Consider the following 25,506-nt stretch of genomic DNA (forward strand, 5'->3'; position numbering starts at 1 on the left):
AAAATTAGTCTTTGTGAGGGCAACTCTGCCTGTGCGACCTTCACGGGAAATGGGAAGGGTGAGTTAATGTGCTGGAACAGCATCCCACCCAGCTCACACCAGGAAGGGCCAGCTTTCCACTGCCAGATCAGGGATAATGTGGATAATTTGGAGCTTGTTCTCCACTTGCTGCCTCCGTGGTCAGGATTTCCTCTGAACTCCAGCTGTGAACAAAGCCAGGAACAGGGAAGGGAACTTACAGAGTTCAAAGTCACCTTCTTAGCTTGGGCACTGTGTATAGTATCTACTTATCTCCCATCACCAGTCTCTTGCAGCCACTTCACCTTCTATTGCCCCCTAAATCTCGTGCCACAGCAGCCAGAGTTCCTCAGGTGGCCAAAGGTAAAAAAGAGTTAGGAAACACACCAAGCCATCTACCCACCATTCACATGAAATAACAACTTTTTATTTTCTCAAATAAAATAATCCTTCCATTTCTGCTCGATCAGGTTGTGAGGGGTGGGGAGGAGCAGGGAAGAGGGGAGGAACCCTGCTCAGACAGGTGTCACACCTGTCTGAGCAGTTCTGCATCCACATCAGACCGAACCCTTTTCCAATGAAAGAAAATAAAAGCTATTGGCAGCTCTTGATCCCAGAAGGCAAGAGCTGTCCTCTATCAGGCACTCTGAATTGTTTAGCAATAGTATTCAATGGAAAAGCATGATTACAAAAATCCCAGATTTCTGATGAACAATATCCAGACAAGCAGTGTTTAACAGGGCTGGGGTAAAGCTCATGGCATGGGGTGGTACCTTGAGCTCCAAAGAGCTGCAACTGGAATTTAGGGGCATGGTTGATGAGAATCCCAGGTTGGGGACTAAAGGGCAGGACAGCTCCTGCCCAAGAAAGGAGGAAGCTCCCAAGGCAGCTCCTCGATGAGCGATATGCCAGAAGTGAATCCTTACCCCAGACTACGGCTCTTGGATCGTACCCCACTGCAGTCTGGCCAGGTTAATTAACAATTACCAGTTAAAATTCTCATCTCTCAGTACCAGTTGGACCAGGATGTCCTACAAACCCCACTGCAAGGCTAGGGAGAGGCACAGAGTGCCAGGTTTTAATGTTAATTGAGGTGGGACCATTAAAAATTGGGGTTGTCTCAGCTTCAGAGACGTGTCCAGCGAGCAGGGGAGCGAGAACTCTGATTCTGTTTCAGATCCATGCTTAAATTAAGTGAATGGATAAGCAGCAAAGCATCAGCAATGTTCTCTCAGCCCAAAGCAGAGGGACAGATTTGTTCACACAAAACCAATCACTTCCCACTGGGCATGCACATGGATCCATGTGCAAACCCTAGGAGGGGCAGGACACTGCTGGTTGTGGAACTGTGTCCTAGAAGAACTGGCTCCTTTTCAATTTTTAAGAAACATTACTTGGCCTGAAATGCTGTGAGATAGAAACCCATCTTCCCCATCCCCACCTGCAAGCACAGTAGCCTCATTTTCTGCCTTTCTCCAAGAGAAGGAGCTTCACAGAAGCTTTCCTGGCTCTGGAACACATCTCCCTTTTTCTCTTTATTCTTTTTTCTTTCTTTTTTTTTTTTTTTTTTTGGTGTATTTTGTTTCATTTTTACGTGGTCAGTTCCAATTGCAGTGATTAAAGACAAGGCCAGGCACCAGCAGTTACTTCTTTACAATCTGAATGACATCTTCATGCTCCATCATATGGGTTAAGCCCACTCTTTGAGGGCTGTACTTTGTGCTTGTCCCCTTTAAAGCAAAAAATGGGGAGAAGGGTTAGAAGACCAGTCAGAGACACCTGAAGACAAAGATTCCAGCATCTGTCTAACACTTACCCACACCAAGGCATATTTGAACTGGCTGGCTAATGATCTGTGAATCCGATGGCACTGCAAGACAGACAGGCAGAAGTTTAAATGACACCACTATGCAAACAACTTTTTCAATACCCAGGAATTCAAATAAACTCAAGTCTATGCCAGAAATCACAATAAAGACTTTAGGAGCCAGTTAACAGCACTTGAAACAATACAGAACAGACACAGGAACCACCAGCCCACATAAAGCCCCATTCCATTGCTTCCATGTGCTTTTTCACTGGGCTGCATTAAATAATTATTGTTTAAACCTTTTATAGCAGCTGTGAAAGAAACCTGAGGCAGATAAAATCGGTAAAGGCAACAAAAGGAGAAGCCCAACTAAACACTGACATGTCCTGAGCTTTATGAAGCACAAATCACAGCAGGTCCAAGAGGAATTGCCCTCTGCACACAGGGAAATGTAAAAGATGCAGAAAAATTACCACATGTTCCACAGAGGCCCCTTTCCGTAGAATAATGGCATCTGTAAAGTCTGGTCTCTCTGTGGAGAAGCAGAAGGGGGGGAAAAAGCATTGGATTTCTATCAAGTGTGTTCTAAAATGCTGACACCATCTCACATCACCTTGTGCTTACTACTCCCAAATTCCTCCTTCCTGCTCCCAGACAGAACAGGGATCCAGTACCTGAAAGCACCAAATCAGCTCTCCACTACCCACAAGTGCAATTACCCACTCCACACAGTCAGCAGCTTCCTCACAACCCACCTGATCCAACTCCATCCCAAGCCTTTGACTTACGAGAAACAAAACCACCCAAGTCAAAACACACCTGCTCAAGGAAAACCAAAATCCCCAAGATTTCAGAGCTTAACAAGCTCAGTGAAAATTCCTTCATCTCCTCACATCCACCCAAGTTCAGCTGTTCACAACCAAACAGAGCAGGGTACAGATGTGCCTTCATCATTGGGAGAAGCTGCAAGCGGGCTATAAAGCCAAAGGAGGTTCAAAGGCACTTCCAAGGGCATGAGAATCACCTTATTTCTTGCAGCAGGAACAGGAAACTTCTTCTGGGTTGTGATGGGCTGAACAGTTCATCACAGTGTGCATAACAAGGAAAAAAGCTGTGAACTTGCACACTTTATTCCCTTATATCACGCAAAGGCTTATGAAAATTCAGCTCTTGTAAAATACAACAGGAAGGCCATGGTGGGATCCACACATGGTGGGATCAGGCAGAGCAGGAAGCATTTCCCAAGAGCTGAAAGATGATTTGGGAGGGTGTAATTCCAGCATTTCCAAGGCACCAGCCCTGCTGGCAGGCTGTCTGCCTTCCATGGGCAGCAGCATTTGTGCCTTTCAAACCTTCTGCTCAGCTCGTGGTCACTTACGTCCCCGTTTCTTGGTGTAGATGCAGGTGAGTGCCAGGTACTCCCAGAGCTTTTCCAGCAAGTAGTCCAGGTTCAGCTTCATGCCACAGCTGCAAAACACCAGGAACAACTGTTTACTGCTGTTGTGATTTAGGGATCCAGAAGAACAGGTGAAATGTCTTCCTTAAAGTGCTGGAGGATGAAATGAGGGGAAAGTCTTTAATAAGGCAAGGAAAGAAAAAACACAAGGTGAAATGACCTTAAACTGAAGGAGGGCAGGGTTAGATTAGGTATTAGGAAGAAATTCCTTACTATAAGGGTGGAGAAGCACTGGAACAGGTTGCACAGGGTCTCTGGCTGCTCCATCCCTGGAATTGTTCAAGGCCAGGTTCGATGGGGTCTGGAGCAACCTGATCTAGTGGAACGTGTCCCTGCATGGAGAAGCCAAGCTGCCTGCCTCTCCAGGGGAAGGAAATCTGGGAAAAGCTGCACAGCAGCTCTGCTTCCCACCCCACCAGCCCTGGGAGAAGTCCCTTCCTGGGAGAAGCTGGAGAAAGGTCTCAGAAAGCGGTGAAATGAACCCCACACCAGGCAGACCAGCAGAAAAGGCAACGTGACAGCTCCTACCTGATAACAACACTGTGGGGCCTCCGAGCAAGACGATCCACCTCCTCCATGGATATCTGGTCAATCTTGTTATAAACCTAAATCAAAGGGAAAACAACACAGCCCTTAGAAAGGCAATTCAACAAGATGTGGAAATAACAAGGCAGCTCCAGCACCTGAAACAGAAACACAGATCCTGTCAGAGGATAAGCCAAGACTCTCAGTAAAACAAACTATTAAAATTCAGAAGCCTGAATATAAATTTTGGCCTTTTAAAATTCTCCCTTTGGGATGACTTGGAACATGTTCTCCAGTGTCTTTGATTTCAAACAGATTTCAAACAGACCCAGTGGCTACAAACAGAGCCCTAAAGGGACCTCTGGCACACAAGGCACCAGACATGAAAAGCCAAGCATGGAGCTGGCAGCAGAGGAATCGGAGGCTCTGCATGTGGGAGCAAACCCCCGGCACCAGGATTGGAAGCTCTTCTGCTCCAGGGCAGCAACAGCCACAAGAGGGCCCAGGGAACACACACAGCACGGCTGCACATCCAACGCCTATAAAAAACTCCCTATTGAGCTGTTTTCCACCTCTTAAACCCCAAATCGTTACTGTTTTAGGAGTCAGGAACAAGGGCATGGAGTAATAGGACAAGGGGGAATGTCTTTAAATTGAAAGGGCGGGGTTAGATGGGATATTGGGAAAAAATTCTTCCCTGTGAGGGTGGGAAGGCCCTGGCATAGGTGCCCAGAGAAGCTGTGGCTGCCCCTTCCCTGGAAGTGCTCAAGGCCAAGTTGGATGGGACTTGAAGTACCCTGGTCTTGTGGGAGGTGTCCTTGCCCATGGAGGGGGGGGGGAATGAGATAAGCTTTAAGGTCCCTTCCCACCATTCCATGATTCTGTGAAGTTCCAACTTTTCCTTTGGCACAGAAAAGAGATGCTGGATGTGACAGAAGCCAGGCTTCCCAGGATACTCACATAGAGGCACGGCATGTAGACCCTGTTTCCTACAATCACATCAATGAACTCATCGGGGGAACAATCCTCTCTGAACAGGACCTCGGCGTTGAAGATTTCTGAGGTGGACACTGTCAAGGCCCAAATCCAAACACACCACAGGGGCTGAGCTCCCTTGTGACAGCCTGCTGCCAACCAGCCAGCACCAAAGTGACACCAAGGCTGTCCCACAGCAGGAACCACTTGAACCATGAGCTGCTGGTGGCTTAAGGGTCTCCTGTTTTAGGAAAGGATACTGTATTCATGGAGGATGAGCTGAACCAGCTTCTCAGAGCACTGAGTCAACGTGACAGTGGAGTTGAAGGAGATGCCTCCACCCTTCTTGGGCTGCAGGAGGCAAAAAAGCAGCGTAAGAATATTCTGCAAATTCACAGCCCGCTGAGCCTGTCCAACACAAGGGGCAGCACAGAGTGAGCTCAGCTTTGAGCGGGCAGGCAGATACAGGCTGTGCCTGCAGGAGCTCAGGAAGCCTCACCTTGAAGTAGATATTGGGTTTGCTTTTGTTCAGCCGGATTCCTACAGATTCCAGTTCTTTCTCCAGCAAGGCCCTGCAGGGACACTGCACATTAGCACCCATGACGCTGAACGTGGCCAGGTGACTCCCAGACCTTTCTTTTGCAACTCTTGCGTCGATACAGCCTTGCCACAAGCTTTCATTACAACCTAAAACCCACCTAATGCAGGTCAGAGTCTGTGCTGGAAATCCAGGTTGACATTCCTGTCTCTGACAGCCATCCTGTAGGAATGACCCTTCAGCTGAGCACCCACACCAGTCAGTAGGATGCTTCTCATGGAGTCTAACCTCCACCTCGCACTCAACAGATTAATTCCTCATTCCCCAGGTGCTCTCCACAATTCCTCAGAGAGCTGGCATGTTTTCTGGGCATGTGGGAAGCCCTGAGCCCGGCCCACCCCCCGTGCCCAGCACACACTCACCTCTGCACTTCGCCCTTGGTGGCATCCAGCATCATGATAACGACGTCTGCTGTCCTGGCCACAGCGATCACCTGCCGGCCTCTGCCCTTCCCTGGGGAGACAGGAGGTGGATGCACATCAGCAAGAGGAACCAGCTGAGTTCTGTCACAGATGGGGACTCCTGCCCTGTGCAGCAGCTTGAAAGCAAGGAGAAAGATCCTGCAGCGCTGTTCTGGCTGCTGTCAGCTGCTGAGAGCCCTGGCAGCAGCTCCAGGCAGCACAGAGAGCTCACCAGAGAGATCAGTGCCAGAAGGTGCCTTAGGAAACACAGGCACTATTCTGGTGACCCAAGGGAATGGCTGGAGCTGTGCCAGGGAGGGTTAAGTTGGATATTAGGAAAAAGTTCTTCCCCCAGAGGGTGGTCAGGCACTGACCAGGCTCCCCAGGGAATGTTCAGAGCCCCAAGGCTGCCAGAGCTCCAGAAGTGTTTGGAGAACACCAGGCACAGGGTGGGATTATTGGGGTGTCTGTGCAGGGCCAGGGTTGGACTGGATGATCCCTGTGGGTCCCTTCCCAGATGTTCCATGACTCTCTGATTTCCTAAACTATCTTCAGACACAAGCAGCCAGTGAGGACAATGACAACACAGAGAGACAAAGCCAACATCTCTTCCCAGAACCAGGAGTCATGGGAGGACTGGCAGGAGCTCAGGGAATTACTCAAACACAGTTAGTGTTTAGCTGTAATTCCCCCTCCGCCTCTCCAGCATCTTTCTATAGATTTCCTCAGCACCAGAAAACAGATGAGCCACTTAACACTCAGGCAAGGAGGTGAGAAGTGACTGGCTTGCTTTGGCTCCCACCTCCAGAAAACCATCTTTCTGCTACATATAGACCCTTACGTGGGCTCAGGGATAGGAATCGTGCCTCACGTAAGATCAAGGACTCAAAAATTTGGAAAGACAATGTAAGAACTCTTGGCCCAGGAAACCTGTAAATATCTGAGACACCCAGGGACACTACTGAGGGCAAATCCCTCCTGTACATGAACACAGACATGAGCCAACCTTGAGCTGCTCCTTCGATGATTCCAGGCAGATCCAGCAGCTGAATATTGGCTCCTTTGTACTGAAAAGGAAATGGAAGGATAGAAAGTTGAAAGCTTTTTGCAGGGCACCTGAGCTGCCTCAAAAGCTCCAAGCATATGCTGGGGGTCCAAATCCTGTGGAGAGTGGAACTGTGTGGAACTGGCAGGGCAGGGGAATTCTGCACAAAGCTCATGGCTCTGTCCTGAGGCAAATTCCAGAGCTAAGGGCTGTGTTCAGCAGCACATACAGCTGTACATTAGACCCTGACCCCCCTAAAGCATCCCATGACTGCAGCTGGACAAAGCACCAGGAAAACAGCACAGCAGTCACATATTCCCAAGGTGAGGAAATGGAAAGGAAAAACAACCCTTCATTTCTTGGTCTAATGAGAAAACTCAGTAATGAACAAGTGCCACATCTCTTACTGTGATAGATCAAACTATTCAGCTGTGCTGCAGGTCCTAAAGTGCCAGGAAAAAAAACAGGAAACTCTTCATTCCTAGGATTTGCAAGGCATTGGCTCTCCAGCTGTGGTTGCAGCTCACAGCTGTGCTTGAATATGTTACATTTAAGTCCTTTTCTCATCAATACAGTTATTTTCATTATTTAACTCCCCTTTCCATCCTGACCCAGATTTCCTCATTACCCTTGGACACTTTTCAGTTTGATGCCCTTTATCATTTGCTTTACTGATGGCTGCTGAGGCCACCACTAATAAAACCCCTCAAGGACAGGAGTAGCTGCATTTTGTTTTGAAAGTGATCACAGCACAGATTGCCTCTGTAAAGCTTCATTAAAAACAAATCTGTCAAGGTTTGCAGCCAGCTGGTCCCTGGCACCGACAATGGTTCTACAAAATCCAGTTGAGAATTGTTGTATTGCTCTGGTCAGTCCAAGAGCAGCACAAAAATCCTGACCAGGCAGCCAATCCTAAACTGTTATGGAGCTCAGGGAAGTGCTACATCAGCACTCAAAAGTTTAAACCAAAATTCAGCTTTGGAGATGTTTGGATGTCTCTGCTCCTTAGTGGCAGCTACAAGTGTGGCTGGTGCAAACACACATTCACACAGCTGGGTGTCCCACCACTTCCATGCCAAAGGGAGGAGAATCCTACGTACTTCTATGACTCCTGGGATACAGGTCAGCGTGGTGAACTCGTACGATGCGGCTTCGCTGGCGGTCGAGGTCATTAAACTCAAAAACGTGGACTGAAATGCAAGAGATCAGCATCACTGGCCAGGAAAACGAAAACACTCAGCAAAACGAGCAACACCAAAGTGCTCCTCAGGCTGTGGAAGTCGTGTTGTGGCTGTTCCAGGCACAGGGACTGAGGTGGTGACACTGTCACGGAACAGAGGTAAATCCTGCATGCCCCCCTTTCCTCAGCAGTGCTGTGGCTGGGCAAGAACGAGTTTCAAGCAAGAACAAGTTTCACAGGGCAGAGCACACAAAATGAAGGAGTGTTTCCTCATCTCCAACTTTCACGCAGATCACAGAACCATGGAATGGTTTGGGTTGGAAGGCACCTTAAAGCCCATTTCATTCCACCTCCTGCCATGTGCAGGGACACCTTCCACTATCCCAGGCTGCTCCAAGCTTTGTCCATCCTGGCCTTGGACACTTCCAGGGATGAGGCAGCCACAGCTTCTCTGGGCACCCTGTGCCAGGGCCTCCCCACCCTCACAGGTAAGAATTTCTTCCACATATCTAACCTAAATTTCCCCTCTTTCAGTGTGAACCCATTCCCCCCTTTTCCTGCCACTACAGTCCCTGAGAAAGAATCCCTTTCCAGCTCCATTGTAGCCTCTTCAGATACTGGAAGGTGCTGTGAGGTCTCCACACAACCTTCTCTCCTTCAGCCCCAAATCTCCCAGCCTGTCTCCATAGGGGAGGTGTTCCAGTCCTTTCTTCAACCTCGTGGCCTCTTGCTCCAACAGTTCCATGTCCTTCTTATGCTGGAGACACCAGAACTGTGCACAGTACTCCAGGTGGGGTCTCACAAGGTGAGCTTTAAGGTGCCTCCCAACCCAAGCCATTGCACAGTTCTGTAATCCCAAATCTGCTCTGCAGCCATTGTGAACCACAGCCTGGAAGCACAGTGAACACAGACACTCACTGACCTTCCCCACGGAAGGAAATCCAATCAGTGCCACCCGGGCATCTCCTGATTTCATCACATCGAAGCCCTCGCCCTTTGCAGCCGGGGATTTGGAGGGTTCCAGCAGCTGAGCTCTGTATTTTGCAAGCTTTGCCTTCAGCAGGCCCAGGTGGTACTCGGTGGCTGCAATGACACAAACCCAACAGCTGGTTGGCAGAAAGTTGCTGGTAATTCACTTCTGGAAACGAGAACATTCCTAAAAGGAAACACTTATGGATCCTGGTCAGCATCTTAACCACCGCCAGGCACAGAGCTGCCCCCAGCTGCTCCATCACCTGGGCATTGAGAGCAAACCTTCCAGGGACCTGCACAAAGTCAGAGTTGAGGAAAACAGCCAAAAAATTCCCGAGTTAAAAGAGCAAGGCAGAGGGAGAGCAGGTGAAGGAATGAAGGTCTGAAGGGAGCCAGTTCAGGAGAGAGAGATCACAGAGGGAGCAGCCCCTCCTCACACCTGGTCACATTCAGCACCCCAAAACCACCAGCTTATTTTCCCCTGCTCCTTTCAACTTTTAAAGACATGTTTAACTCAGAGCTCACTTGTGTGGAAGTACTTTACTGCCTTATTCTTAGCAAAACACTTGAATCTACACCTGAACCAGAAAAAAAGGAAAGTAGGTGTCTCACTTTGTAACAGGTAAGGGCATGAAACCAGGGCCTTACAGGTTTTACTAATGTTTATTTCTGTTATTTACCACAGCCTACAGCCCGCAGCAGCAGCTCTGGCAGAGCCCCTGGGGAGCCCCCGGACCACTCAAACACTACCTCAAGGACTCCCCACAGGTCCCTGAACCCCCTGTGCCAGCCCCTCCCAGCTCCGGGGGGAGCAGGGCCTGCAGCACAGGGCAGGAAAGAGGGCAGCCCCCGCCCTCCCCAGGGCCCCTCACACACACGCCCACCCCAGACCCAGAGCTCACCTTGCTCCCCAACCTGCCCCAGCACCCCCGATCCAGCCCCCTGTGTCCCCAAACACCCCACAGCTTCACAAACCACCTCCATCCTGCCTCCCCCATAGCCCTGACCGGCACGTCTTTCCACGGACCCCCTCCCAGACCCCCACAACCCCGAGCCCCCCATAGTCCCCAGACTCTCTCCCAGCCCCCCATAACTCGCAGCCCACCTGACCCCCAGACTCCCCAGAGTTCCCCTTCACCACTTCCCCCGGACACCCTCCCAGCCCCCCACAATCCACAGTCCAGCCATAATCCCCAGTCCCCTCTTCCCTCGGACCCCTCCCAGCTCTCCCATAACTCACAGACCATCTGTGCCCCCCACAGCCCCTCACACCACCAGCCCCCCCCTTAACCCCCAGCCCACCTGCCCGCCCTCTTCCAGGACCCTGCCTGCCCGCTGGCCCCGGGTCCCTCAGCCCCCGGCCGCCCTCCGCACCTTTGTTCTTCTGCGTGCGGGCGATCTCCTTCTCGATCTCCGAGATCTTCTCCAGGATGCCCATGGCGGGCCCCGCTCAGCGCCCGCCGGAAGCGCCGCCGGCCCGGCCGTCCGTCCCCGTCACACGTCCGGGCCGCGCCGCACTGCGCGCTCCGGCCGCGCCCCGAGCTCCGCGCCCCGGGTTCCGCCCGCCGCCACGGCGGGGGCAGCGGGAGGGTCCCCAGGGAGGTGACCCCGGGTGGGTGCGAGAGCTGCGGGGCCGGGAGGCTACGGAGGGGGATGCTCAAAGGGAAAGGTCTCAGAAAGCGGGGGAGGTGTTAAGGGGAGCCCCCCACCGGGACTGCCTCCTCCTGCTCCTAATAAAGGCTGGATCCTGAAAGGACCGCGGAGCCGGGTGGGGGTCGGGCTCTTCGGCGACATGACAAGAGGAATCAGCCCCAGGGGGGCCAGGGGAGGTTCAGGTTGGGCATCAGGAGGAATTTCTTCCCGGAAAGGGTGATTAGATATTGGAACAGGTTGTCCAGAGAGGTTGGGGGAGTCCCCATCCCTGGAGGTGTTCAGGGAAAGACTGGATGTGGCACTCAGTGCCACCAAGTGATAAGGCGGGGATCGGTCACAGGTGGGACGCGATGATCTCAGGGGTCTTTTCCAACTTTAATGATTCTGAGAGTCTGTGAATTAAGGCCATCAGAAGCTGATGGGATTCCTGGAGAAGCCCTCAAGGAAGGAGATGAAGCACAGCAATCCCCTGGCACCGGGAAGTGGACAAACACACACGGACACAGACCCCTTCAATACAGTTCATGTTTAATTTGGACGTTGATCGCTCCAAAAAACACCTTCTCGGCCCCCACTCCATCTGCTCCCACACAGACACCCTCTGCTCCCACAGGGACACCCTGCTGCAGCCAGTGCGGTTCAAGAGACACCACAACCCCTCCCAAGTCCAAACATCCCATTTATCACCTCTGCCCCTCAAATCCTCCCCTGGGCCATTCTCTCTCACCACACCACGACGTACAGAACATCTCCCCTCAACCCAAGTCAAAGAAAAGGAAAAACCAAAGCAAAGGCTTTTGAGGAGGGAAAATCCACACAACAACAGCCCTGCAAAACCCTTGGCTCCACAACCTGCCCTCCACTACCTGCTCTGCACCTCTGCCACGCATCACATCCAGACAGCTCTGGATCTAAGCTGAAATTCCCTTCAGAATGGTGGGAAGAAGACAGGCAGAGCAGGATACTCTTTCCACACCCCTCTCACAACGTATCAAGTCTTAAAAAAAAAACTTAATCGGTTTAGGGATAGTTACATGTGTTAAATACCCCCAGGACCATCCTAACTCAGCTTCTGCCAACGAACAGGGTTAATTCAACTAAACCATGTCAGAAATGCAAGTGTCCCACTGGCACTGACAGCCCTGGGGAGCACAGGAACACTGGTGTGACCACCAGTATTGCACAGACAGCTCCGGAGGGCTAGGAAGAGCCACTGGAGCTGGGTCCCTGCACTCACACAGCACCTGGGAAGGAGGTTTCACCCCCCCACACTTGGTCACAGTGGAGCAGCACCACTGGTTTTCACCTCTAAAACCAGGACATCTCCAAGCACCATCCGTGAGGAAACCCCTCTCCTCAAAAGGGGCTGAGTTTCTCCAAGAGGAGCAAAATAAAACAGGAACACACTTCCCAACTGCTCTGCTTGCAGCCCCAAATCACCTCTGTGCTGTCCCCACACATCCTCCAGCAACAGCCAAGGCACCAGCACATGCTCCCTGGGAAAGGCCAGGTCTCTCCCTTCTCCCCCAGGCATCTCTCTCCATGTGTGCCAGGGAGAGGGATTGATCCACGGAGAACAGCACGCACCAGGCGGGAGAACTCCGCATCATCTCCTGAGACCGGCCCGGCCGCTCCTCCAAGTGCTCAAGATCCCAACTCGGAGTAGAGGAAAGGGGCTCTCCAAGCCCTGAATCCTTCCTCCTTAAGGCTTAAACAAGCAATAACTGCTGCCAAAAAGGAAGTTAGTTGAAAAGAAGCAAAACCCAAAGCACCTCGCGCCGGCACACGGAGGCTTCAATCCCCTCTCCTAGGTGGAAAATCCATCCTCAGCACCACCCATGCCACGCATCTGCTTGGAGGAAGATGGGCTTTAAAACAGCCAGAAAAAGGCAAACTAAACTCTCACAAAGCCCCACAGGTGGGGCTGACAAGGTAAAAACACAACTGAGGCCAAGTTTTAAAGTGTCTTTTAAAAAACCACCCCACACGCGTACACACACACACACACACACACACTTTGGCACAGGAGCCTTAAGTTATGTCACTTGGAACATTCAGAGTCAGAGGGAGCTACTGGGAAGGGGTTTTTTTAGCTTTTTTCTTGTTTTTCCTTGTAAAATGGTGTCAAGCAGTGGTGGTGAAGCATGAAGGGGGAGCACAAACACTGAGCAGTCCCAGGGTGACACTGCTCAGCGCTTGCGCTCCTGTTACTTTCCCAAAGCTTAGCTGGATACATACACGGATATAAAAACACAGACATTCCTGGTTTTCAATGTGAAAACGGTAAAATGGAATCGAGTACTTGTGCATTTGCCATAGGGTCCTTTGGAAAAGGAACCATAAAAATAGATATATTTTTTTTTAATAAAAGTCTTTTTTTTTTTGTCTTTTTTTTCTGACTTTTTTTTTTTTACCCTTAACTTAAGTAAAGAGCAAATATACACCTACAAGCAGAGTTCAGATCCACTTTACTGAGAGCCTGGAAGTCCGTACACCAAATTAATTCCCAATGGCATATCCAGACACAGGAACAGCTCCCAGCTCCAAAGGGCTGGCGTTCCTGAAAGATCCGCAGCTCCAGCTAACCTCGTTAGCCAGCAAAGCCTCATTCCAGCCTTACCTCAGCCAACACTCCCCAACAGACTCCACAGCTGAGCCTCACACCCAGGACCTGGCTCTGGGAGCATCAGAGCTGGAAATCTGGGAAAGAAACCTGAATCCTGGTGATTTCAACCCACATCAGGATATAACAAGGAAAAGACAAGCCCTGAGCTTACATTTCCTTATTACTCAGAGGCCAGCACTGATTCCAGCTACTGAGAAACAGCTTCCAGAGGAGAGCTGGGAGGAACTTCAGTGACAGAGAAACGAGCTGTGCAACAAGAAAGTGCATTAAAGTAGCTTAAAACCAGAGTAAAGATCAAATGGCCACTCGACAGGAGGGAGAATCAAGCTCCAGCAGCTCCTCGGGCTGGCTGAATTAACATCCAGGCTCTCTCTCTCTCGAGTCCAAGGGGCAGGAGAGAAGCGTGCATTCCCGTGCTCCCACAGGGACACAATTCTCCTGGCAGGCCATGCTCTCCTGCCCGGTTTGCTTCTGGGCGGTATCAGATCTGGACAGCTGTCATCGGAATTCGTAGATAGGAGCACTGTGCTCGGGAACGTGCGTTAAATTCAATGACTGATACCTGGCAGAGAAGGAAGAGAGGGAGGAGAGGATTACATGGAGCTTCTGCTTGGCAGTCACCAAGCAGACACTGTGCTGGCTGCTCCTCTCTCCCCTTTACAGTCCCAGAGTGTTCAGGTATCCAACACCCACTTCCCACAGTGCCAAAATCCTGACAGGACTCAGCATTGCCCCTCATCACTCTACAACTTCCCGACAGGAGGGTGGAGCCACGTGGGGTGGGGGTCAGGCTCTTTTCACACACAACTTATGACAGGACAAGGGGTAACAGCCTCAAGTTGTGCCAGGAGAGGTTCGGGTTGGATATGACAAAAAAATTCCTCAGTGAAAGAGTGGTTGAGCCCTGGAATGGCCTGCCCAGGGAAGTGGTGGAGTTGCCATCCCTCAAAGTGTTCAGAAAACAAGTGGACGTGACACTTAGGGTTTAGTGGGAAAGGTGGTATTCGGTCAAAGGTTGGACTTGATGATTTTTGGAGGTTTTTTCCAACCTTAATGACCCTGTAATTCCCACTCCAGTGCCTCTGAGCCACCTGCAGAGAGGCAGTGTTCCAGGTGGGCTGATTGTGGTGGTTTTTTGGACTCTCTTTGAAGTTCAACAACTTTCAAGTTCAAACAGTGTTTGGTACAAGGGCAAATTACACCTGAGTCTTTCAAAGCTCAGCTTAAGGGGATGCGTCTGAAAGCCTCCCGGTTCCTTCCCTCCCCCTGAGACCTTCCAGCCATCCACCTGCTGCTCATGACAATGATTCATGGCAAAAGAGCTCTGCACAGCTACTCGTCTACAACAAAAAACCCACCAATTAGCTTTGACTGTTCTCTTGTCTTAACAGCAACACCCCAAGGACCTCAGAATACAAAGCACTGGCCTGACAAGATTTTTGCTTGAAGGGAGCAACAGCCAAGCTGTTACTCAGGAGAGAGAACTGAGCTCCCTCACAGCACTTCTCCAGACTGTGTATCATCTTCCCTCCTCCACCCTGCCAGCCCAAATTTCCTCCCCTTTTCCATAAGGGCAGCACTTTATACCACATCAATGGACTGCACCAGCCTGCTCAGGTCCACACCCCTCCCTTCTGCCCCAAGGTCCAACCACCACCCTGAACGTCCTGCCTGGACACTGCTGAGGTTGTGGACATGCAGGAGAGGAGTCACAGCTTGGTTTAAGTCTCCAGGAGGCAGGAAGCTTCCTTACCATTCTGAACTCCTATGGTAGTAATAGCCCTCTATAGATGCTGCTGACTTCTGGAAGCAGATGTAATAGAAACCAGCAAAGGAAGCACCACTGATGTCCTTGATGGTGTGATCTGGGACTAGGAACTGCTCCTGCACACAAAATACAGGCTGCATTTTAAAATGTTGGTCAAATACAGCCCCACCCCACCCCAATTTGCCCTCTCAAACCAAATACTGGCACCCACTAACACGAAGACATTCCTGGCTGAGCACTCCCTGCACTCTCAGCAGCCCAGTGCAGAGACCAGAGCGTCCCTTCACCACCTGCACTGCAGGCACCTCACAGGGAAGCAGATAACTGAGAACAGAACCAGTTCTGAGAGTGCAGATCAGTTTCAGTTCAACCCCTGCAAACCAGAAGCCCATTGCAAAACTGAAAGTCAGAGCCTGAGAAAGAAGAGAAGGCTCCAGGGAGTTCTCACTGCAGGTTTTCAACACTTATGGGAGTTTATGAGAAAGCTGGAGAGGGACTTTGCACAAGAGCGTGGAGTGACAGGAAGAGGTGGAATGCCTACCCACTGCCAGAGGGCAGAGTTAGATGGGATATTGGGTGGAAATTCTTCCCTGTGAGAGTGGTGAGACCCTGGAACAGATTGCCCAGAAAAGCTGTGGCTGCCCCATCCCTGAAAGTGTCCCAGGCCAGGTTGGATGGGGCTAGGAGCAACCTGGGATAGTGGAAGTTGTCTCTGCCCATGGCAGAGGGTGGGACTGGATGAGTTTTAAGGTCCCTTCCAACCCCAACCAGTCTATGGTGACTCTATGATGATACCAGCTGAAGAACAGAGGTGCAGACTGGCCAGTCTGCATCAAACACAGGCCCCACACAGGGACTGGAGACATCAATTCTCTCATCCTCCAGAGAATCACCAAGCAAGATTTTCCTGTTGTGTTTTTAGCCATGACTGCAGCCCTTGAGGACACAATTAGCTGGCTAGACACGAGTCACACTGGAACTTGCAAGTACAGTGGGTTTTGGGGTTGGCAGGGCGAGATCTTTCATCAAACCATCATAGCTGGAAAAGTTCTCAGACACCTCAAGTCTCTATCAGTGCCTTGCACACAGCTCATCAGAGGAGGAGACAGGCAGGGTTTACCTTCCATCTCATGAAGACATAGTCCCCATTTTTTAGATCTTCATAATCAAAGTCATCAGAGTTAAATGTTTTTGCATACTGGTAAAAAGCCTGGAACTTTCCCTGAAACAAAAAAAAAAGTGAAAAAAAAGGATGCTTTTTCCAGGAATAGAACTTTTATTAGTTCTAGAGCTGCTATTTAGGAGGGAAATCTACTGACACTCACAGCAATAGCCAGCCTGGCTGGAGAAGCTCCTGCACTTCCAGAGGAAGATATTTTGACAGAAATATAATAAACATCAAAGCTTGGCAAACAACAGCCAAACTCCCTCAAGGTGGGGAGGTGATCAGGTGGCTGCTGTGGCCAGCAGCAGGTACACCCTGCCCTGAGCAGGAACACAGGTACCAACTGCCCCACTGTGCTAGTGGAATCCCTCTCCCCTTCTCCATTTTGCAATAAGGCTCCAAAAATAAGGAACGTGCTCTCTTAGGGGGTCAAGAAATGGGGATTGCTCCTGCTCCCTTTCAACCCTGGGCCAACAAGTGGAAAACAAGACATCCCCTCCCTCATTACAGATCACAGCTGGATGAAGAGACTTCTATTTGCAAAGATCCCAGTAGGAGGAGAGAGACAGCCATAAAGGACAGGTCTCCAGGCCTTTCTGCCAGCTCTTGCATGGGCACACGCTGCACCTCTCCTCCAAACCAGCAGCTCAGACCCACCCTCTGCCCCCAGATTTATTTACCCAGTGTTTACGATCCACGTCTTCGTCAGCGTCCCACTTGCGCGTTAGGAACGGGTGCTTCTTACTGATTATCTCACCTTCGAAGAACGTGGTGAGGGTTGGGTACTCCTGGCAGAGGACAGACAAAGGTGAAGTCACAATTGTCACCTACAGACACAAACCCAAGAGGAGACAAAGCTCCACACATTCAGCAAAAAGCGTCTCCAAGGGAGAGCTCTGAGCAATCTGAGGCTGCTGCTCCTGTCCCTCACCCTGCCCCACACCTCTCCAAGGGTGACTCTTCCACACCTACAGCCTCCACACTCTTATTCCAGCCTTTCTCTGCCTCTCTCCTCACTTCAGGAAGCCAGGAGCCATGTCAGAGCTGGGCTGTGGGGAAGGGTTTGGTCTGATAAGGAGCAGCTGAGGGGCTCAGTCTGGGGAAAAGAACCCTCACTCTCCAAACTCCCTGACAGGAGGGTGCAGCCAGGTGGGGGTCAGGCTCTGCTCCCAGGGAAAAAGAGCCAGGACAAGAAGAAATGCCCTCAAATTGCACCAAGGGACGTTTACATTGGATATTAGGAACAATTTCACCACTAAAAGAGTGGTTAAACATTGGAACAGGTTGCCCAGGGAAGTGGTGGACCTGGCTGTGTCCTGGGTCAACAGTGGGACTCAGTGATCATAGAGGGCTTTTCCAACCTTAAACAATTCCATGAAGCTCCCAGCTGGATGATCACCTGTGACATTTACAGCCAGCAGATACCCCGTGATCAAATCTACAACATGCTCAATCCCTCCAGTTCCTATTTCTGGCAGCAGCTTCTCCCAACCCCCCGCAGGAAAAAAAAGAAAGCCTTTACACAGCCCCTCTTTGTGTTGTTTTGCATTTAACACTCACCTCTGTAAGGCCTTTAATCTTCAAGTATCCACAGAGATAGGAGTTTTCCATATCCACATGCTAGAAAAGAGTGCAAAGTCCAACCATAAAAATAGGCATGAAGGTGCATGCTTGATCCAAAGCAGTTTCTAACCCTTCCAAGGATAATTTCAGCTCCAGCTGGTACAGACTGTCCAGACTACTGCCCAATATTCACACCGCCGGCCCTTCTCCATCCTGGGAACCACCTGGGAAGATCATTTACAGGTGCCCAGCTCACCTCTGGCAGCCTCAACATCCCAGGCCTGCTCCCAAGGCAGCACCCTCTGCCCAGAACTCTCCAGCAGGAAGCAAATCCCCTTTCCAGCCGGAAGGGATCTGACTCACAGCATTCTCCAAGTAAAAGCATCCCTGGAAGAATCACCTACACCCCCAGTATTTTGCAGGAGGCCTTTCTCCTCGATTTAAAGCTTTTATGCCACCTGTATTTTGAGTTATCAGGCTGCATCTCTCTGCTCCTGCTGTGCAGAAACTAGGCAAGGATTTGCCTGCTCCTTTAAAGCCAGGGATTTTCCAAGCTTTTCCCTGACATCTCCAGATCCGCTTTCAAAACACACAGCGAGTTATTCAGGGAAGTGCAAACCTCCACTGCGAGAAGATGGATCTTCTCCACCTGTGATCAAAGGACGGCAACGTTTCCCTGTGCTCAGCACAGGGAGAGCAGGCAGCCCCCTCTCCTCAGCTGACACACGCAAAACAGCCACGTTTTTGGCACAAAAGCAGCGTTTTTAGCACAGAAGCACAGCCAGCCCCTGCGAGGTGGCAGCGTGCAGTGAAGCTGAGCAGCCATGGGATGTCCCCACCACAACAAATCCCACCAGGAACACGGAGAACTGAACATAAAAATACCCTGCCGGGTTGAAATCATCACAGAATCACTGAGGTTGGAAAAGATCTGTGAGATCATCCAGCCCATCCTGTGACTGATTCACCACATTGTCAACCAGACCAGAACACTGAGTGCCACGTCCAGTCTTTCCTTAAACACCTCCAGGGATGGTGACTCCACCACCTCCCTGGACAGCCCTTTCCAATGTTTAATGACCTTTTCCTGTGAAGAAATTCCTCCTAATATCGAGGGATACGGTGATGAGGGTGCTGTCGCAAGGGGCCGGCGGGGCGGGAACGGCCACCGCGGCCTGAGGCGAGCGGGGGACCCGCTCGCCTCAGGCCGCGGTGGCCGTTCCCGCCCCGCCAAGGCTCGGCTCGCCCCGCCGCCCCCCTCACCTGCATGACGACCTCCACCTCGTAGGCGTTGCCTTTGCTGCGCTGCTGCCCGCGGAACTTAGCCCCGCTGTACAGCAGCGAAGTGGCCACTCCGGGCTGCGCCGTGTTGATGGGGGGCGGCGGCACCAAGCTGCTGGCGGCCGCTCCTGTGGCAGGGGAGGAGGCCGAACCCCCCGCCCCTCCAGCGCGGCGCCTCTCGCTCCGAACCGGCATCTCGGGGGGGTCCCCGGGCGCCAGCGTGGCCGGGGCCGGGGCGCGGCCGGAGGACGCCGCCCGCTCCGCTCCGCTCCGCTCCCTCACGCCGAGGCCGCCGCTGGGTCGGGGCCTCCCGGCAGCTCCTCCGCGCGCTCCCATTGGCCCCCGCGCGCGCGCCGTGGGCGCGTTCCCTAGCTCTGATTGGCTGCTGGAGCGGCGCCGGGAGTTGATTGGTTGTGTTGCCGCCTGGCGCTGCTGGGAAATGTAGGTTTTTTTGTTCGGGCGACGCGGATTGGCTGCGGCTGCCGGCAAGATGGCGGCGTCCAGCGAGCGGTGCTGAGTGCGGTCGGGACAGGGTTGCTATGTCGTCTGTCGCGATGTGGCGTAGCTGTCGCCGCCTGTGGTGGACCCACTCCCCGCCCACCCGGCTCCCCCGACCGCCTCCTGCAGCTACCGGGAGCGGCCCGGTGGGGCTATGCGGGCGCCGGGCCTATGCCCCGCCGGCAGGTGAGGGCGCACCGGGGCGGCTCCAGCCCCGTTTGGGGAGGGGGGGTCCTTCCCTGGGGACCTCATCCCGTAGTCACCCAGGGCAGGGCTGGGATCGGCATGGCCTCACGGGGACCGCGCTCCCCACGGCCGGTGAGCGGTTCCCCCCACGCTCTTTTCTTGGCGTTAACGGGTGTTTGGAGCGGGCAGAGTTCACTGGCAGCACGGTGGAGTCCTCACTGAACCAGTTTGTTATGCGTGTTTTTGTGTTCTGTTGGGCTTTAGGGATTTTGAGGGAATGGGACTCACATGGGGAGGTTCAGGTCTGTTTCTGGTCCATGTATCCCATTCACAGACTTCGCTGGAATTGTGTGGATTTGAGAACAGTAAAATTAATCTCACTTTGAGGTGAGGCTGCAGAGTCCCAGTGACTCATGGCAAGGTTTTGGGAGCCACTGATGAGCTCAGGGCTCCTCTACGGTACACACACTTTAATCTGTTTTTAGAACTGTGCCTGAGGCGCTTTCTGAGGCCCCAAAGCTCGCAGGTCGCCGAGCCCGAGCAAATCCTTCAATTTCCCCAGCGGGAATGCGCTTTTCTTAGCCTGGAATAGCAGACCTGCAGCCTGACCTGCTTGTTGTGCCCTTCACGAGGCACATTTATGGGTTTGGGATTTACAACCTGGTTGCTGTTGTCAAGGGAATGGCTTGTGGATTCTTCCTGCCTTGTGGGAGGGATGTGAGCTTTTGGAATGTGTGTAATCCTGCTCTCAGGTGTTGGGAGTGCATGTAGGAGTGCTGGTAGCAAAGGAGGCTGCTCCTAAAATGAGACCTGAAGTTTCCTCAGGTCACCTTGCAGGTGGGGTAGATATATTCCTGAAATGGACTGGCATGTTTGGCCTGGAGGGAGCACTGTCCTTCAGGGATTAATTTGTCCAGTGTGATTGTAGTGGTAGAATCTGGAAGGGTTGAGCCTGAAGCAAAACTCCTGAGGAGTGGTGGGACAGGTCTGCTTGGGAAACTAGCCCTGTCACACTGAGACAGCTGAGCCCCCAGCCTGGCAGGAGTGTAGCTGGTTCTGTTTGCTCCCTGGCTGTGCACAGACACAGTGTGGTTGTCACCAGTCTCCTGGTGCTTCCCTGCTGAGTGGAGCTCACTGGAGCTCAGAGCTTGGAAACTGTGGATGAAGGGCTGGATTTTGTGGCCAGACCACTTTGACAGCACAAAGCTCTGCCTGTTCTGAGCTGTGATAGGGAACAGGGGAAGGGGCTGAACATTCTCTGTTTGCCCTCTGAACATTGTGTTTGTCCTCTATTTCTGTCCCTAGAGAGGAAGAGGTTCTACCAGAACGTGAGCATCTCGCAAGGGGAAGGTGAGTATGGCCGCCAGGATGGGATGGAGGGGCTGATCCCTGGGAGAGGTGTCATCACCCCACACCACATCAGCATGGCACCTGCAGCCCAGGCTGTGTCAGTGGCGTGTTTGTCACCAGCTGCTGTGCCCCTTCCTTGTCTGCAGCAAAGCTGCATGGTGGGAAGCAGCTTCCAAGACTAAGTGTATCCATGTGATGGTGGGAAACCTCAGTATTCCTGCTCCCTTGCTCCCGTCAGCTCCAGCTCTGAACCTGCTCCTGCTGTGGGGTTGTCTGTTGTTCCTTAGTGCCTGCTCCTCTTTGATTCCCCAGGATTTCTACTCTGATTCCCCAGGAGGCTTTGAAATAAACCTGGACCACCGGAAGCTGAAAACGCCCCAGGCCAAGCTCTTCACTGTCCCCAGCGAGGCCTTGGCCATTGCAGTGGCAACGGAATGGGATTCCCAGAAAGACACCATCAAGTTCTACACGATGCACCTGGTGAGCATGGCAGGGTGGGATGCTGAGACCTCCAAATGGTTTCAAAATGCAGAATGTGGAGGCAGCAGGTTGTCCTGCTTCTAATGAGCAGAAAGTCAGGACTTTCTCTGGGCTGGTCGGGTGCCTGTATAGAGGGAATCTGTGTCACTGGGGGGACTTGAGAAGGGGCTGGACAGTGTTATTGGGAATAGTGAGGGACAGAAGGAAACAGTGAGCTCTGGAGCTGTCCATGAGCTTTTTTCCCTTCTGCTTAATGGGCTGCTTCCTGGAATTCTGAAAGATTAGAGAAGATTCCTATTACATGAGCCATGCTGTGGCCCTGCGCCCCCTTTAGCTGCACCCCTTGGTTGTTCATCTGCCACAAATCTCTCTGCTTCTTCTTGACATTGTACCATGGAAGCTGCTGCTTCTCCAAGCCTTGAATAACAGCAGTTTCAACTGCCTTTATCCCCAGACCACTCTGTGCAACACGGCGCTGGACAATCCCACGCAGCGAAACAAAACACAGCTGATCCGAGCAGCTGTGAAGTTCCTGGAGACAGACACAGTCTGGTACGAGATGGAGACCCAGCTGGGTTTTGGAAAGAGGGTTGGGGAAAGTGAGGGAAAACATCTGTTCTCACCTAGTCATGGCATGGCTCTGATCTGTGCTGGTTTTTGCCCAAGGGTTTGAATTAGTTTAGATCGCTCCTACATGTGCAAACCTGGTTGAAGTCTGCTCACCAAGAGAGGGAGAATGGGATCTGGTCCTCTGTTGAGCTCTGTTTTGGACACCTGCATGCTGGGCAAGGGTGGGAGCAGCAGGAAATGAAGGTCCTGGAGGAAAGAAAACATCTTTGAAAGGCCTGTGGGGATCTGTCAGCCAGTCCCTGGTACTCCTGTGCCAGTGCAGGCAGCTCAGGCTACTTGTGCCAGTCCCAAAATGCCCTTCATTCCTTAAAGTCCCTGTGGGCTGTAGGATCAAGCCTGTTCATGCCCAGGCTCCTGTCCCAGCCTCCACTGGCAGCAGCACAGTCCCTGTGGTGGGCTTCCCCCACCTGCCCTTGTGGCTTTGGTCAGACCAGGCCGGGGGCAGGGAATGCTGAGCTGAGCCACTGGGCAAGGAGAAGCAGGAGTGGCCCCACATAGAGTTCCAGTGGGATTTGTACCCTCCTCTAACTGCTAAACCTCTCTTCAGCTTGTGGCCTGGGGCTACCTGCAGTTTTCAGTTGGCTGGTCCACTGCTCTGTTTTGTAGTAAGATAGAACTGTCCTTCCTAGAATAACAAAAAGGTCTGAATTTGGGGAAGAGTTGAGGGATTGTTCCCTGTCACTGCTGCCTGGGTGGACAGCAGGTCCCTGTTCCACTTGCTGTGGGTCTGGTGGGGTCAGTGTCCTTCCCAGAGGTGTGTCCCAGCCTGGGAGTGACCATCCAGTGTGGTTTTGTTCCGTGATGTCCCAGCTATCGTGTGGAGGAGCCTCCAGCCTTGGCAGAGCTGCAGAAGAATGAATGGGATCCTGTGGTCTCCTGGGTTGAGAAAAGGTGAGAGCTCAAAGGTGTTCCTGGCTGTTTAGGCCCTGCCCTGCTGAGCCCAGGAGCTCTGGTGCTTGTGACTGCCAGAGCCACAAGCTCTGTGAGCCGTGGGCCTTTTCCCTGGGCTTTGCTAAGGGTTTGGAGGATCATTCCAGGTACAACGTGACAATTGGCTCCTCGACCAGCATCCTGGGGCCAAGCATTCCAGCCAGCACCAAGGAGACCTTCGTCAGCCATCTGGCATCCTACAACATGTGGGCCCTGCAAGGTGAGTGGGGCTGGGCCAGGAGCTCTCTGCTCAGGCTAGGCCAGTGTGGAGGTGGTTCCTCTCCACAGGGCAGGAGAGTGACTGTAATGTTTTTCTTCTCCTGCTCTGAGTGTGGAGGTTTATCTTTTAAGTCTGCAGGCCAGGCCCTGACCTGCTTTTGTCACAGGCAGGGATTCTCTTCAGTGCCACTGGTGTTCAGGATCTGACTGTGCTGTCCCATGAGCTGTTTGCTCCACCTTAGCACAAATAACTTCTTTAATGCCAAACCTTCTAATGATTTAATCCCTAGCTTTGTTGTTACCAGGAAAAGAAATCAGGCTTAGTACTCCAAAGTGCCCACACTGTGCACTGTCCTCACTTTTTCATCCTTATATCCCACTTAATCTTGCCTGAATCATCTGAATGACACTGAAAGATAAAGAAATGAAGGGAGGTTTGCTTTGCTCCAGACCTGAATGAGCAGCAGGCAGTGAAACCCACAAAAGACACAGAATGCTGGAGCCTGGATGGATATCTCTTCCCTTTGCACAGGGAAGGATTGTGGCAGAATAAAAGGGGGTGGTGTCCAGGGCGTGGCCTTTGTCACTGCAGTGGCAGGGGCAGCACAATGCTCTGTGCCTGCTGTTAACCACAGATCTGAGTGCCCAGGTGCAGGTGGGAGGATCACTGGCCCTCCCTGAGGGGGTACCACAGCCTGCCTGTCTCTTCAGAGCGTGTGAAGATGCTGCTGTAACTCTGCAGAAAACAGCCATGAATCTTGTTTGGTTTGGGTTATTCCCTTCCAGGTATAGAATTTGTAATCACCCAGCTGAAATCGCTGATTCTGTCCATGAGCCTGATTGACAGGCACATTACAGTAGAGAAAGCTGTGCTTCTGTCTCGCCTGGAGGAAGAATACCAGGTAAATTATGTTACAAAACAGCCCTATAATTCAAATAGCAATAATCTCAGCATGACAAATGCATCCCCCACCACAAATAACTGGCAAGGGAAGTGCCTGCTATAGCAGGAGACGTTCCACTCCACCAGTCTCCCTGTCTGAGAGCGTTTGGAGCGTGCTGCTGCAGAGCAGCACCACAGGCGCAACAGCCCAGAGTGCTCCCAGGGCTGCCAGTTTCTTTTCACAGAGCCCAGATGGCTGCTTTTCTCCCTCTCTAATCTGAAGTGCAAAGTTGTGGCTGGCTTCTTTTGCTATGGGTTATCCAGCCTGGAGGCTTTGGTAGACACTGAGATACCAAGCTTGCTGGAAATTAGCCTGGTGTGAAACTCTCCCTGTCCCAAAAGTGGCTGAAGTTGGGAATCTTTTCATCATCCTGTTAAGAGGCTTTGCCTCAGACCCCAGTACAGATGAAGCACATCCTCATCTGGAGATATCCCTGCCTCAGCAGTCAAGGATCAGCTCAGTTCTGGGAGGGGTTACCTGTGCTTCACAAACATGAGAAGGGAGGCTGAGAGTTGCTGAGGTGCTTTGAGTATTATCCACGTTCCTCCTCTCCTTCAGATTCGGCGCTGGGGCAACGTGGAGTGGGCCCACGACTACGACCTGTGTGAGCTGCGTGCTCGCACTGCAGCTGGGACTCTCTTTGTTCACCTCTGCTCAGAGAGCTCGACTGTAAAACACAAGCTGTTGCAGGACTGAGGCAGCTGGGCAGGGCACGGGAAGAAAATGTCCAGCTGGGAATTGCTGGCCTGACCCAGCGGATGGTAGCCACCTTCCTGCCATTCCATTTTTCCTGGGATCAGCTTCATGTGCTGTGGTTTTGTGGGCAATTCTTCACTTGGATTGCCTGCTGCAGTGCAGCACACAAGGAGGAAAGGTCAAGGTGAGTTTCCTCTGAATCCCCAAGCCAGCAGCTCCATCCTTTCCTGGTGTCTGTAACTCATCAGAGGAGCTCCCATGGAAGAAACAGCTTCCTGGGCAGGGCACGGCACAGACATACCCAGCATATGCCACATGTCTTCATAGCTGCCAGCTCCTGACACACACTTGTTATGGAAATCTGAAAACAGACTCCACTGCATCTGTTGTTCATCCCTCGGCGTGCCTGTCTGTAACACCAGGGTCTCTGTGTTCCATTAAAGACTCGCCCCTGTGAGGTACCAAAAGCTGCGTGTCTTTGTTTTAATCACCAAACTGGGGGGTAGGTCCTGGGCTGCCAGGTTGTGGGCAGGTGTT

At 52.0% G+C, this 25,506-nt stretch overlaps 3 protein-coding genes across 3 annotated transcripts; 1 reads left to right on the forward strand and 2 right to left on the reverse strand.

Annotated features, from left to right (window-relative positions):
- Nucleotides 1–423: 423 nt before the first annotated feature.
- Nucleotides 424–10,469, reverse strand: DRG2 (developmentally regulated GTP binding protein 2). Its single transcript, XM_069029590.1, has 13 exons — nt 10,355–10,469; nt 8,931–9,091; nt 7,929–8,018; nt 6,790–6,850; nt 5,745–5,835; nt 5,284–5,356; nt 5,045–5,135; nt 4,770–4,867; nt 3,813–3,889; nt 3,207–3,295; nt 2,302–2,360; nt 1,835–1,888; nt 424–1,748 (listed from the first exon to the last, which is right to left on the reverse strand). The coding sequence occupies exons 1-13, from the start codon at nt 10,416–10,418 to the stop codon at nt 1,662–1,664; spliced, it is 1,095 nt and encodes a 364-aa protein (XP_068885691.1). The 5' UTR covers nt 10,419–10,469; the 3' UTR covers nt 424–1,661.
- Nucleotides 10,470–11,144: 675 nt separating this feature from the next.
- GID4 (GID complex subunit 4 homolog) lies at nt 11,145–19,372 on the reverse strand. The gene is made up of 6 exons (XM_069029592.1): nt 19,019–19,372; nt 17,753–17,812; nt 16,873–16,980; nt 16,148–16,249; nt 15,013–15,143; nt 11,145–13,821 (listed from the first exon to the last, which is right to left on the reverse strand). Exons 1-6 carry the CDS (start codon nt 19,370–19,372, stop codon nt 13,758–13,760), a joined length of 819 nt encoding a protein of 272 aa, XP_068885693.1. The 3' UTR covers nt 11,145–13,757.
- Nucleotides 19,373–19,523: 151 nt separating this feature from the next.
- On the forward strand, nt 19,524–25,436 carry ATPAF2 (ATP synthase mitochondrial F1 complex assembly factor 2). The gene is made up of 8 exons (XM_069029675.1): nt 19,524–19,720; nt 21,026–21,070; nt 21,405–21,550; nt 22,005–22,102; nt 22,991–23,071; nt 23,218–23,330; nt 24,116–24,231; nt 24,832–25,436. Exons 1-8 carry the CDS (start codon nt 19,576–19,578, stop codon nt 24,967–24,969), a joined length of 882 nt encoding a protein of 293 aa, XP_068885776.1. The 5' UTR covers nt 19,524–19,575; the 3' UTR covers nt 24,970–25,436.
- Nucleotides 25,437–25,506: the final 70 nt, after the last annotated feature.

This window comes from Aphelocoma coerulescens, chromosome 14 (genome assembly GCF_041296385.1).
Source record: "Aphelocoma coerulescens isolate FSJ_1873_10779 chromosome 14, UR_Acoe_1.0, whole genome shotgun sequence".
NCBI classification, from domain to species: domain Eukaryota; kingdom Metazoa; phylum Chordata; class Aves; order Passeriformes; family Corvidae; genus Aphelocoma; species Aphelocoma coerulescens.

Excerpts from the sequence above, each read along its gene's own strand:
- DRG2 (XM_069029590.1), bottom strand. The coding sequence starts at position 10,418 with ATGGGCATCCTGGAGAAGATCTCGGAGATCGAGAAGGAGATCGCCCGC. Across the intron at positions 5,357-5,744 it reads ACCAAGGGCGAAGTGCAGAG|GGCCTTGCTGGAGAAAGAAC; the intron begins GTGAGTGTGTGC and ends GTGTCCCTGCAG. Across the intron at positions 5,136-5,283 it reads AACCCAATATCTACTTCAAG|CCCAAGAAGGGTGGAGGCAT; the intron begins GTGAGGCTTCCT and ends TGCCTCCTGCAG.
- GID4 (XM_069029592.1), bottom strand. The coding sequence starts at position 19,372 with ATGGGAGCGCGCGGAGGAGCTGCCGGGAGGCCCCGACCCAGCGGCGGC. Across the intron at positions 17,813-19,018 it reads AGGTGGAGGTCGTCATGCAG|CATGTGGATATGGAAAACTC; the intron begins GTGAGGGGGGCG and ends ACTCTTTTCTAG. Across the intron at positions 15,144-16,147 it reads ATGTCTTCATGAGATGGAAG|GAGCAGTTCCTAGTCCCAGA; the intron begins GTAAACCCTGCC and ends TTTTGTGTGCAG.
- ATPAF2 (XM_069029675.1), top strand. The coding sequence starts at position 19,576 with ATGTCGTCTGTCGCGATGTGGCGTAGCTGTCGCCGCCTGTGGTGGACC. Across the intron at positions 19,721-21,025 it reads GGCCTATGCCCCGCCGGCAG|AGAGGAAGAGGTTCTACCAG; the intron begins GTGAGGGCGCAC and ends TTCTGTCCCTAG. Across the intron at positions 23,331-24,115 it reads CAACATGTGGGCCCTGCAAG|GTATAGAATTTGTAATCACC; the intron begins GTGAGTGGGGCT and ends ATTCCCTTCCAG.